Raw genomic sequence first — 12,655 nt, forward strand, 5'->3', positions numbered from 1 at the left:
CGCTGTTCTCCCCTTGAGGGAGGAGGGTCTCGGGAGATGCTCCTGTTTGAGGGACTGGATGGTCCGACTCCGCAGGACGCAGTCACTCCTGAGATCCAGAGGAACTTTGCCGAGGTTATTGCGCTGATTCGTCAGCACAACGACCTCGCGGAAGGATCGCCGCTCCCACCTTCCGAGCCCACGTCCCGGCTCGAGTCGTTCTGGGGCCCGAAGAGGGAACCCAGACCGACGGTGGGTTTGCGCGTTCTGAGCTTGCGGACTCAGTGCTGGACCAGGTTGAATCGCTTGTCTCCGGACAAGACGGTTCGCTCAAGTCTGGCAGGTCGAGCAAGCTGCTTCCACCTCCTCTGCTGCAACAGCGGCGTTTTTACGTGCCATCTGAAGACCCGATGCCGCCCAAACAGGTGAACCCGGAGTTAGCAGGCTGACTCCGGGTGTGTCTCTGCACGCAAGCTCCCTGTCCGAGAACCTATGGTTCTCGCAGCAAGAGGCCACTCGGTCCATGGAATCTACCGGCCATGGCAGCTTTTCCAGGCCAGTCTCCTGGCTAGAATCTGTGGTCCCTCACAGTATCTAAGGTCGCAGCCAACTCCGGGGGAATTTCTCCCGAAGATGACTCGGCCTTTAGGAGACTTTGCCAGTCTGGAGGAAGAGCCATCTCCTTCCTTGCCCACCAGACGGTGAACCTGTGGGCCAACCTGGTTCTCCGACGAAGGGACCGCCGTCCTTACTCGGGTTTCCAGGGCGGCCGGGCGTGAAGCGGCGTTGGGACTTCGCAACGGACCTTTACGGAGTTCCACGTCTCTCTTCCCAGGAGAGATGGTGGACGCTGCGGTGGACAGACGGCGCACTGACGACAGTGACCGTCTGGTTCACCAGGCAGTCTCGAAGGGGCTTCTGGGGCAGCCTCGGACTTGCGGCCAAAGTCTAAGAGCTCGGCTAGCGCTTCCTCGGTGGCTTAAGACGGTAGCTGCGTCGAAGCCCCCCGGGGAAAGACTCTGTCTTCTTCGACTTCTACCAAGGGGAGCCGTAACCAGCCCTCCTCCCAGCCCTCCTCCTCCCGTGGAGGCTCTGGGAAGAAGTCGAAGAAAGGGGGGAAATGCTAGGGACGGCGTTCCCCCTCACCTGCTGCCGGAAGTGGGGGGGTGCCTGGCCAGCCATTGGGCAACTTGGCAGCGCTACGGCGCCGAGACCTGGATTGTAGATGTCCTTCCGGGAGGGATATCTATTACCCTTCGAATCTCGGCCACCCCTCACCTCCAACCCGGTCCAAACAGCAGTCGTACGTTCCAGGGTCATCGAAGGACGTAGCATTGAGACAGGAGATCAAGACCATGCTGAGCAAGAGAGCTGTAGAAATCGTCACGGATCAGTCACCGGGCTTTTACAGTCGACTCTTCCTGTGGAAAAGTCTACGGGAGGCTGGCGCCGTGATAGATCTCTCTCCCCTGAACCGGTTTGTTCGCCAGACCCGGTTCACGATGGAGACGGCACGCTCAGTGCGTCGACTCCATCAGGGAGAACGATTTCATGCTTTCAGTGGACCTTGAAGGATGCGTATTTCCAAATACCATTCATCAGTCCTCCAGAAAGTACCTCCGCTTCATCCTCGACGGGACGGTGTACCAGTTCAGGGCACTTTGCTTCGGTCTCTCAAACCGCCCCAAAGGATGTTCACGCGAGTGTTCACTCTGGTGTTCTGCTTGGGCTAATTCGCACGGGATACGTCTGATGAGGTATCTCGACGATTTTGGTTAGTCCTGGCGAGCTCCCGCTCGCAGTTGCTACAGGGACAGGATCGATCGCTCGAGTTCTGTCGCGATCTGGGGATCGTTGTGAACTTCGAAAAGTCCGATCTCGAGCCCAAGCAGAGGATGAAGTACCTGGGTATGCTGATCGACACGGTAGCAGGGCGAGTCTTCCCCGCAGACTCGCGGATCAGCAGATTCAGGGAGGCAGCCAACCAGTTCCTGTCTCGGCAGGAACAGGTAGCTCAGCGATGGCAAGTCGTGATCGGACACCTGTCGTCACTTCGAGAAGTTAGTCCCTCACGGGCGTCTTCACCTGCGGTCTCTTCAGTGGAGACTAAAGGAGAGTTGGTCCACAGGCGACGGATCCCCCAAGCTTTCCAGTGTCACTGACACCCGGAGGTGAGGCAGGACCTAGCCTGGTGGCTGGACGACAGGAACCTCTTAAGAGGAGTGCCTCTGCGCACTCCCCCCCCGGACATGCAGCTGTTCTCAGAACGCATCGACCGAGGGATGGGGCGCACACCTGGAGGAGTTGCTGACTTCAGGAGTGTGGGACGAGAACGACAAGCACCTTCGCATCCAATGTACTGGAACTCAAGGCAGCGTTCCTCGCTCTCCAAGAGTTTCCAGGACCGCTTGATGGGACACTCAGTGGTGTTGATGTGCGACAACACCACGGTGGTGGCCTACGTCAACAAACAGGGGGCCTAGTGTCTCTCGCCGTTTTGTACCAGTTGACTCGGCAGGTGCACGAGTGGGCCGAGGCACACTCAATAGAGCTGTCGGCACGCTACATTCCAGGGAAGAGGAATGTAGTAGCAGACACGCTCAGCCGTCGGGATCAGGTGATAGGGACCGAATGGTCTTCTACACCAGGACGTGGCGGAAAGGCTCTTCGACCTGTGGGGGCGACCAGTCGTGGATCTGTTCGCCACACCCGGCACAACAGGAAGCTCCAGGTGTTCTTCTCGGCCGTGCCGGACCCATGGGCAGCTGCAGAGGACGCTCTTCAACACCCGTGGGACAACCTCTTCGTTCTATGCCTTTCCCCCGTTCAGCCTGATTCGCAAGGTGATCAGTCGAGCACTGGTCACCCCGAATCTCAGGATGATCCTGGTGGCTCCCAAATGGCCACAGGCCATTTGGTATCCGGACCTGCTGGCCGCGTTCTTGGTCAGGGGAACCGAGAGAGATTCCCCCTTGGCACAACCTTCTCGCCCAGCTACACGTCGAGCGGTACCACCGAGCAGTCCAGTCCCTACGTCTTCATGGCTGGCTGTTATCCACCATCTCTTGCGAACGAGAGGCTTTTCTCGTAGCGCAGCAACAGAGATGGCTGGAAACGTCCGTCAGTCCTCTGCAGCTGTGTACCAGGGGAAGTGGGCCGTCTTTTCTGTGGTTGGTGTCGTAGACGGGGTCTATCTCCTCTCCAGAGCCACTCTTAGCAGGTAGCGGATTTCCTCGTTTTTCTTCGCCGAGAGAAGCTCCTCTCAGTCCCACAGTCAAGGATACAGAGCCGCCTTGGCGCTCGTCCTGAAACTGAGGGGGATTGGACATCTCGAACTCGTTCGAGATCTCCTTGCTCATGAGGAGCTTCGAAAGGTCTTGCCCACCCAGGGAACTCAGGCCCCCTGCGTGGGATGTGACTCTCGTCCTTAGAGTTTGACTCGAAGACCCTTCGAGCCACTCCGAGAGTCGTCAGACAGGGATTCTGACCCTCAAGACCCTCTTCTTGCTGGCCCTGGCATCGGCGAAGAGAGTAGGGGAACTTCATGGTCTTTCCTATGATGTACGACATTCCAGGGGATGGGGATCTGTGACGCTCGATTTCGTCCCGAACTTCGTTGCGAAGACTCAGAAACCGTCGATCCCTGACGACAGGTTCGAGTCATTCACGATTCCCTCCCTAATGGACTTCACCGATAATGATGCGGATGAGATGCTGCCTTGTCCTGTGAGGGCGCTACGGCGCTATCTGAAGAAAACTCGACACCTCAGGCCTGAGTTGGTCGACGCCTCTTCGTTAGCACCGGGGTAACCAAGAAAGAAGTATCCCAAGAACACATTTCTTTCATTCTGGCTGCGTGAGGTCATCAGGAGGGCGTATGAGGCTGATGGTAGTGACGACATCCGTACGTCCCGTCCGAGAGCTCACGAAGTCAGAAGTATTGGCCCCTCGTTGGCGTTTCGTAAGAACTTCTCCGTGGCGCAGGTCCTGAAGGCAGGGGTCTGGTCTAACCAGACTACCTTTACGTCCTTCTACCTTCGGGATATTACCCACAGGTCCTTGGATACCTTTTCCTTGGGACCCGTGGTGGCTGCTCAACAAGTTGTGTAGCAAACCCAGACCCTCGCAGGCTGAAACAGCATCGAGTCCTGGTGTGACTGTGTGGATGGATGTGTGAATGAGTGAGTGACTGGCCTCCCTCTTCCCGTCTTTTCCTCCTCTACCTGGGGTGGGCAGAGGCCACGGTCGTCACTAGCTGCTGAGGACGAGATGCAGGTGAGCTATATGACAGAGCCCCATCCATATCCCTTTCACTAGGGATAGGAGCAGAATATCCACCACTTCCTCCTACAAGGGGGGGGAAGTGGATGCCTACAAGAGTCAAACCCATGACTTTATATTGCTCCTGTACAGGAACAAGTTCTTACATTGCTGGTACGAAGAGATACGCTTGCCTCTCTCTTAGTACTGGTCCAGAGGTCATGACCATTGATCCTGCGGTGCACACCCCGATCAATCGGACAGAGGCTTGGATCCCTCCCTCGCTCTTTACGACCAGGGAGGCTTCCAAGGTTGGGCGAACACCAGTCTGTTCACAAAAGACTCAGATTCCACCCACCAAGAAGTGAGTCTTCCTATTGTAAAAGGACCGAAGGTTTGTATGCCGTGTCGGAACAAATGACAATTTGTCCAAAATTGCATTTTTCCTAACTATACAAACCTGAGGTCCTTTTACACATAGCCCCACCTCATGCCACCCCTCACTCTGCAGTTTTTGCTTGGGCCAAAAGCAAAAGTGATTTGTTTACCTCCCAGTCGCGCGCAAGCGCGCCTGTCGGACAAGCAGTTAACTACCGAACCCCTTGTTCGAAAGCTTACGACCTATCCAGCTGCCGCTAGTACCTTCCTATTGTAAAAGGACCTCAGGTTTGTATAGTTAGGAAAAATGCAATTTTGGACAAATTGTCATTTCAGTGACTTTCCCCTATTGACAATATACTATCGTTTTGTCAAGTAAGTGGGTATCCCCTCATTGACAAAATATCTCTTTGTCCCGTAAATGGGTTAGTTCTCATTGACAAACATCTCAATAACTTTATATTGCGTAAGCGGATAAGCTTTTATTGACAAGATTCGTAAGAGCCCTCATTCATCAATCGCAGACTCGTACAAGTAATAGACTTGTAGACTACGTCAATGAACGCTTATGTCCAATAGCATACGAAGCTTGAGCTATCCGCTTCGATTCTCAAAGATTTGTTCAATAAACTTGCCTGTCAAATATGTATGTAGCTGTGTTTCCGAATTCAGCTATAGATATCTCTGCCAGGTAAGTATGAACAAACTTTTGTTGTTTCATAACAATTTCATATTTTGCCTTGCGTTAATTTATACTGGTTGGTTTCAAAGTCTATTACGCTTGCTGTAGTTACCTCTTCGGATGACAACCGAGAGGTCTATTGTCTTTTATTTTAAGGGCATTTAATCGTTCCTCCCTGCAGCCTACCAGGAGTTTCCGATTTTTCTTTTACCGTTGTATGATAGTGTTATGACGACAAACGCACTTCTATTTAGCGCCTTCTGTTTCGCTTAAATATACCAGCTTGAGAGTCTCTTTCTGCTCAAAAATAACGGACCTATTTCTTCGTAGAATAGAGTAGCTGGCAACCCACGCATAACGGTAAGAGACGACGAATGTAAGCTGCTGCTGCCACTGTCCGCTCCAGTCCAACCGAGCCAGTCCAGCTCGTTCGCTGTCATGCGCGGGTAGTTTACGTCTCTCTCTCCTGCGGGATTGACTGACCAACTGTATCTCTGCCCTACAATCAAGGACTTTAGCCTAAGATTGAGGGGATTTCTTACATGAATGAATAAACATTGCATTCGTTTTGCCTTACTATGTTCAACAGAGATATCTCTTAATCCTTTCGGTGCTCGTTACCGCACGGTATAGAACTACGAGTCTACCGCAACATTGCACTATTATATGCTCTCCTGCTTAGGCAAAGCGCAGCCTTATTAGGGAAGTAAGCATACTCGGGGAGGGAATGGATGAGCTTGCTGGGGACCATTTCCTTCCTGAAGAAGTTTGTTTCCCTGAATAGACTGCAATTCAGACCTCCACAGTTTTTTTTTCCTACTGGAAACTGAAATATTATTCAAGATCTAGGAATGATTCTGAACATCTCTCAGTGCGTCAAGTATCACCTGAGGTGATAGAAAGAAGGTGCCGGACATCTGGATAGGGTTTCAGATGTCCTGGATCTTAATCTGAAAGAAGTAGAAGCAATTCGGTCGTCCCTCCAGTCCTTGTTGAAACGAGTTTTTTGGAACCAGGGGTGGTCCCATGATGCAACTCTGATATTCCACAACTCTCTCTCATATCTTAAGAAGTATCTTCTCTCGGTCCCTGTTCGAGTTTACGAGAAAGAGCCTATTATAACAACAGGCGTAGAATGTAACGATCCTCTAGAGGTTCGTTACAGGATTGCAAAAGTCCGTACGAATCGTCTCGATCGACGGCAGCAACTACTGACTTCGAGTGGAATCTTTCTTTAGAAGTATGTTGAGAGTTGTGGGAGACTTTAGGGACGTTCCCTTTGCATTCATCTCTTCGATATGTTGAGGACGAAGAGGCTTCTTCTTCTCTGCTCCCTTATTCTCGATCCGGGATCGGTACCATTAAACGCCATCCTATGATATTGAACGGGGATGGATGTTTAGTCTCTTTTCCTCTTTTTCAATCGCTTAGAAAATGTAATAAGAGGATTTATGACGTCACAGGGAGCGACAATGACGCTGATCGCCCCATGTTGGCCTTCAGGATCCTAGATTCACAGAAGTCACGTCCTTCCTAGTTCACTTTCCAAGGACCTTTTCCGAGAGAGTCGGTCTACTCTAACTAGAAAGGTACCTATAACCTCTCCGCTCTGAGTCTGACTACGTTCAGACTATCGAGATGTTGACAGGAATAAGATTACCGTCTTCCCTTCCGTCTGAAGAATGGGATAAGCTGGCAGTCACAACTATTAAAGAATACGCAAATATGTTGTTGACGGCCTTTGGGCTCAGAGATTTGCTTCTGTCAAACAACAAAGCCCTTCACGATCTTTGAGTTCTGTGGAATCTCGAACTCGCTCACCAATCTACTTTTTGTCTAACCTGTTTTCTCGGAGTCAGACACTCGTGCGAGATCAGGCGACATATAGTAGCCCTGAGTTTCTTGTTGACGAAGTCGGTTGCGTTTATACACCCCCGATGATCGTGTAACATGAGACCAGGTTGGACTGTCAGGCATTCTTCCTTCGGGACTGAATCGCCTTTTTGCTCCTCGCTCCTTTCTCCTGGCACCAGAAGCTCGAGTCAGGAGTTGCTCAGGAGTTGATTCGCTGACGACGTTGGGTTGCGTTGATACACTCCCCAAGGTTTGCGTAGATTGAATCGCCCAGGCAGTCCAGACACTCCTCCTTCAGCGAAGAATAGTGCCTTATGGTCTTCAGGGTACAGGCTTGGCTGTCCTTGATTCGTCTGACTGGTCAACTGGTCGGTCACCTGACTTTAGTACAGACGGACTGACTGTGCATGTCCAGATCGAAGCTTTCAATATGGAACTTAGACGTAGTCTGAAGTTCTTGATGTCAAAGCATTCGAACCTCTCCTACCTGTTAACTTCTTGCATGTGATCAGGAAGGCCTTCTTCTAACCAACCTAGATACGACAAAGAGGGTTAGTGAGATTTTAAGCCATCGTCACAAGTTTTGGCTTTAGAGAACACAAGGCGGTGTGCCCTCTAAGCCTTCCGTTGTGGCCTAAGAATGGAAACCCGTTTTGTCCATGGGCCAGGAGCTTGGAAGCAAGGATGGCACAAGTTAGTGGGCAGGAGCCAGAGAGAGTCCTGTGCCCTGTCGGGTCTCTCAAGTTTTATCTACATAAAACTCAAGAAAGTCGAAGTCCTTCGGGCAATCTGCAGTGTTCCGAAAAAGACCAGACTTGCCCATATCGAAGAACACCCTGGCTTTAGTGTTAAGGAGTTCTTTCAAAAATGCTCCTTCATTGTGTTTGCACAAAGATTTGAAATCTTTTGATCTGAATGCTCACGAGGTGAGGGCGCGACCTCGGAAGCATTTCAACAGAGCATGGCACTCAGCAAGATCCTGAGTACCATGTTTTAGCGAAGCAACTCTGTGTTCACTTCACACTCCCTGTGAGATGTGAAGATATCATATGAGATCTGCTGCTCGCTAGGGCCAAACGTGTCTGCAAGACAATCTTGGGCGAGAAAGTACCAACTCATCCTATCCTGTAGAAAATGGTTAGGAAGAGCTCTTAATTTAGTTGTTGAGTCGCCGACAACGGCGACTTCTTAACTCTTAAGCCTTAGTTAACACACCTTAACTTTTGGCTAGGTTGGTCAGGTGGTGATATATACTTATTGTAATATATTTATTTTACTTTATTTTTACTTTTAAGCCCTCATGGTATGGTCAATATGGTCTAGTCACGTCGTGGTCTCGCCCCTGTTGACAGATCATCTGGAGTGCACCAGCTATATAGGTCTCTACCTTGCTGGCAACTCTAGTAGCACAAGCAGACTTACGTGTCAATAACCACGAAGCCAGCTATGCTAACAGGTGGAACCAAGATGTAAATCATCTGCATGCATTTGTTTCCCAAAATCCTTCTATTCTGTCCCTTCCCACCTCCAACGGTGGGATTCAGCTATATATATATCTGACAGGTAAGTTTCATGAACAAAATGATATTGTTATGATACAATAAAGTTTGTTCATACTTACCTGGCAGATATATATAATCAAGTACCCACCCACCTCCCCTCAGGGGACAGTGGAAATAAAAATTATGAATAGAAAATGGGAATGGTTCCTGATACCCGCCTCCCAGCGGCGGGAATGGGTACTAACCACCTGGCCGACCACTGCGTGTGTCGGAAGTTTTTGAAATTCTGTCGGACTTCAGAAAATACAGCTATATATATATCTGCCAGGTAAGTATGAACAAACTTTATTGTATCATAACAATAGCATTTCTATTGAATGCTGGTTTGCTCTTTACTGATTGATCTTTCTCCTTTCTCATGCCAAAACTATCCTAATTTGCTTCAGTATGGTTTTACTAAACCGTAATAACAGGATGTATGGTAATCACTATTCATTGCATGTTTTTGCAGACTGTGCAACCCCCAGATCCTTATGATGAAGAGAAAGGTGAGGCAAGGACGGTTCCTCAGCACTACACCAGGCTCTGTTACCCACTCCCGGTGATGTCAGACTTCCCCGTCCTGTTGATCCTTTGTCCCACAAGAAAACAAGGACGCAAGGACAAACTTCCGGACCCCAGGTTGAAATTGAAACCTATTTTTCAAACATGGCTGATTATTTCCTCTCAGCTCTCATGGAGGGCAAGACACAGGTGAGTTCCTTCTTGGAAATTGTTATTTCAGTGACATTTATTAATTTAGTAAGTAGTAAAACTTTTTTTACATTTAATATAAAAATATTGTTAAGTTGTCATTATTTAATTGCTTCATCTTTCACTAGTGGTTGCAACTAATTGTCTGTAGAACCATCATGAGTTATTTGAATGATTAACTAACAAATGAGGACATATGTCATTCCCTGAATAACTAAACATTGTATACTAGAATTCTACTTCCTCTCTCTCTTTTTCAGGATCCTTATGTGCAAATGTACCTTTCCATCTGTGACAGAGAAATTCGTCACTCTGGTCGTCATGCTCTTCACACTAATTTTTCATTAGACCACCCAATAGAAGAAGTTGGACGCCTCATGTCAGCCACTTTGTTGCGCCACACACATCTCACTCTGCAGCTGATTGAAGTGATTGAACAGGGTAGGAGAGTTTTCCCCATATGTTGGTTGTAGGTTAAGAGTACTCTGTGCTGTAGTTACTGGTTTTGTTCTTATATCTTTGGGTTTCTTTTGATAACTAGGAGGCATATATTGAACAAAGGAACTAGAATCTTTGAGAATCATTTACAGATAAGCTGTGTTATAATAGCAGGCTTGACTTTTTAAGGACTTTTGCGGTAAGGCTAGACATTGCCATTTGATTTATGTCGTATTACTCATTGGTGTATTTTTTATTTTTCTTTATTAATAATATCCTTGCCATATAATGCTTACTGTTTATATATTACACATGAAGACCATTTTTTAAGTTTGCACTTGCATTTTCATCCAATTTAAACACATTACCAAGAATACTAATGAAAATAGAATTAATGAGATTTTATCTTTCTTGATCCCTTATTATTTAAATTGAATTTTAGGTCTGGCTTTAAGTGCAGAGGATAGTCATGGATGGGAATCCACTTTAGATCTGCCACGAGGTTTGCAGGAACTCATTCGTCATGTCCACAACACAAAGTGGCTACTGATCAGAAGGCGGCAAGAACTTACGAGGTCGTATAAGGAGGTGTGTGCACCTGTTATGGAAAGATGCAGGTGTGTAGATCATCCTTTTTTGTGTTTTTAAGGTGCTTAGCTCAATAGCACATTTTGAGGGTTGTATTATGTGTGTGTGGGGAGCATTAAACAATTTGTTTTAGTTTGGAGATCACATTTTATTGAAAATCAGGACTTGAGTTGTTTAATGGCTAGCTTTATTTGGAGTACCTTTGTTTATCTATTATATATTTAAAATAAATGAACTCTCAGTACAGAAATGTTATTGGAACAATATGCCAAACTTCAAGTGAAGGTATTTGTTTGAAGTAGGTGTTAATTGGAGATGAAATGTCCTTTGAATTTTTACTGTAAAGAATAAAATGGTAAATTATGTGCAGGTTAGTCTTGGTAAAAATTTAGTAATAGATTGTGGTTGGTTGAAGGAAAAAAGGTGCAAAAGGGCATTATGATGTCAAAAATCATGAATCTGATCAGATTTATAACTTTTAAGTTAGAGAGGAATCTGGAAAAAGATGTGTACATAATTATTCATCTGTAATAAGTTTTAATTTGATAACTTAAAGGACAAAATTTTCAGATTTGTATTTTATGAAGTCCGCCCAGCCAGCTGTGGTGATGTAGAAGCATTGGATAAGTTTGCAGTGAGAGGAGTATCCAGGTGGCGGAAGGCAACTCAGCTGTTGCGCTTGCGCTCAAATGATACCACTGCCACAAGTCAGGAAAAAGATGCTCCTCCTGTATGTATTTAAAGGCTGTAGATGCTTAACTAGCTGATATAGTTGAGTATTTTATAATTTAATGTATGTGCTTTATTTTTTGTACATCATGATGTCTTACCACAGGAATCAAAGGAAGGGACCAGCTCCATGGAGGATATTAGTATTAGTAGCGGCAGCAATGCACATAGTGATGATGCCGGGGGCAATTACACTAGTCACGATCAAGACGTAAGAAGCGGACGGCTCGACAAAGGTGAAGATATATGCAAGGATTTGCCAGAACCTGTTGGTCTCAGTCGTCTCTCTACCGAACTTTCGCTAGATAACATGAAATTAGAAGGGGATGTGGATGTTATTGAAAAAGAAAGGAGATTATCTGCCGATGGGAAAAAGGTTTCCACTGAGAGCAAAAAGGCATCTGTCAGTTTGAATTTGAAGAGGTCTCCATCACCTTCTGGAACACCTCATTCTCCATCTAGACCATCTTCACGTGAGTGTAATTGGGCTTTTCACTTTAGCTCAGTTGTTTTTTATATTTTCTTTTGTCACTCATTTTTAATGACTGTTTCTCTCTCTCTATCTCTTTCTCATCTGTATTTTAAAAACCCTACCTTTTTTTGGTGGTAGTAACACTTATGAGTTGCATTTTTTCACCATACTATCATCTTTTTTCTGTAGTATATAGCATGTAAATAGCTCCTCTCAACAACCTCAGCCTTTTTCTTCTGTTTAAATGCATCATGTTCACTTAGCCATAGTAATAGTAGTGTATAATTAAAGTTAAACTTGTCAAAATTACCATAATTTGTTCTCAAGTCTTATTAAGTTCCAGTCCAGAAAGAGGGAGCAAGCACACAATTATTTTGGGGATTACCGTGCATGCAATTTGATATCATAACTCATCAGAAAGGCTTAATTATTTATTGAATAATGATACTAATTTTATTGCCATCATTTGAAGGAAAGTTTCATATTCTTTACTTATTTGATGCTAGTGCTAATTAGTCTTTCAGATATTTTTATTGAAAAATGTAAAATACAAAACTGAAGGTTCTATTTCTATATTTTACAGTTTTAACGCCAACAGCTCCCCTTCAACTACCCCGGGTGGGTAATAGAAATAGCCACAAAAGTAATAGAGTTTGTATGCTCTGAGGAGACCATCGACATTGAATCCTTGAGGAAAGCCTTTTTCACTCAGGTATGTTAAGAAATTATTTTTGTTTGGTTTTCTTTATGGATTAAAATTTGCTCCTAATGGTAGAAATAGATCCTACTTTTCTTTGAACTGTCGTAAAAGGCATATAAATACAAAAAATAAAGGACTAAGTCCTGTTCCAGATTTTTGTAAGTACAAACTTCAAGCTGTACTTATGCATATTATACTATGAGAAATCTTCATAATAACCAAATAAGTTTGGCTGTTTATGAACAAATTTGTGTTATTTCTCCCAAAAAGGTTTTGAAATGGTTGTGCAGTAATTAGAGGTAGGTATTCATGTAATTCTT

The 12,655-nt window shown here is 46.4% G+C and overlaps 1 protein-coding gene across 1 annotated transcript; it reads left to right on the forward strand.

The window, feature by feature from the left end:
• Nucleotides 1-9,253: 9,253 nt before the first annotated feature.
• Nucleotides 9,254-12,301, forward strand: LOC135202826 (putative HERC2-like protein 3). The gene is made up of 6 exons (XM_064232286.1): nt 9,254-9,408; nt 9,669-9,849; nt 10,289-10,463; nt 11,005-11,164; nt 11,270-11,636; nt 12,219-12,301. Exons 1-6 carry the CDS (start codon nt 9,364-9,366, stop codon nt 12,299-12,301), a joined length of 1,011 nt encoding a protein of 336 aa, XP_064088356.1. The 5' UTR covers nt 9,254-9,363.
• Nucleotides 12,302-12,655: the final 354 nt, after the last annotated feature.

Source organism: Macrobrachium nipponense, chromosome 33 (genome assembly GCF_015104395.2).
Source record: "Macrobrachium nipponense isolate FS-2020 chromosome 33, ASM1510439v2, whole genome shotgun sequence".
Lineage (NCBI taxonomy): Eukaryota > Metazoa > Arthropoda > Malacostraca > Decapoda > Palaemonidae > Macrobrachium > Macrobrachium nipponense.

What these genes read in the sequence shown, in the direction of transcription:
- LOC135202826 (XM_064232286.1), top strand. Translation starts at nt 9,364, where the DNA reads ATGGCTGATTATTTCCTCTCAGCTCTCATGGAGGGCAAGACACAG. An exon ending in CCTGTTATGGAAAGATGCAG is followed by an intron (nt 10,464 to 11,004) that starts GTGTGTAGATCA and finishes CAAAATTTTCAG; the next exon opens with ATTTGTATTTTATGAAGTCC. An exon ending in TCCATCTAGACCATCTTCAC is followed by an intron (nt 11,637 to 12,218) that starts GTGAGTGTAATT and finishes TATATTTTACAG; the next exon opens with TTTTAACGCCAACAGCTCCC.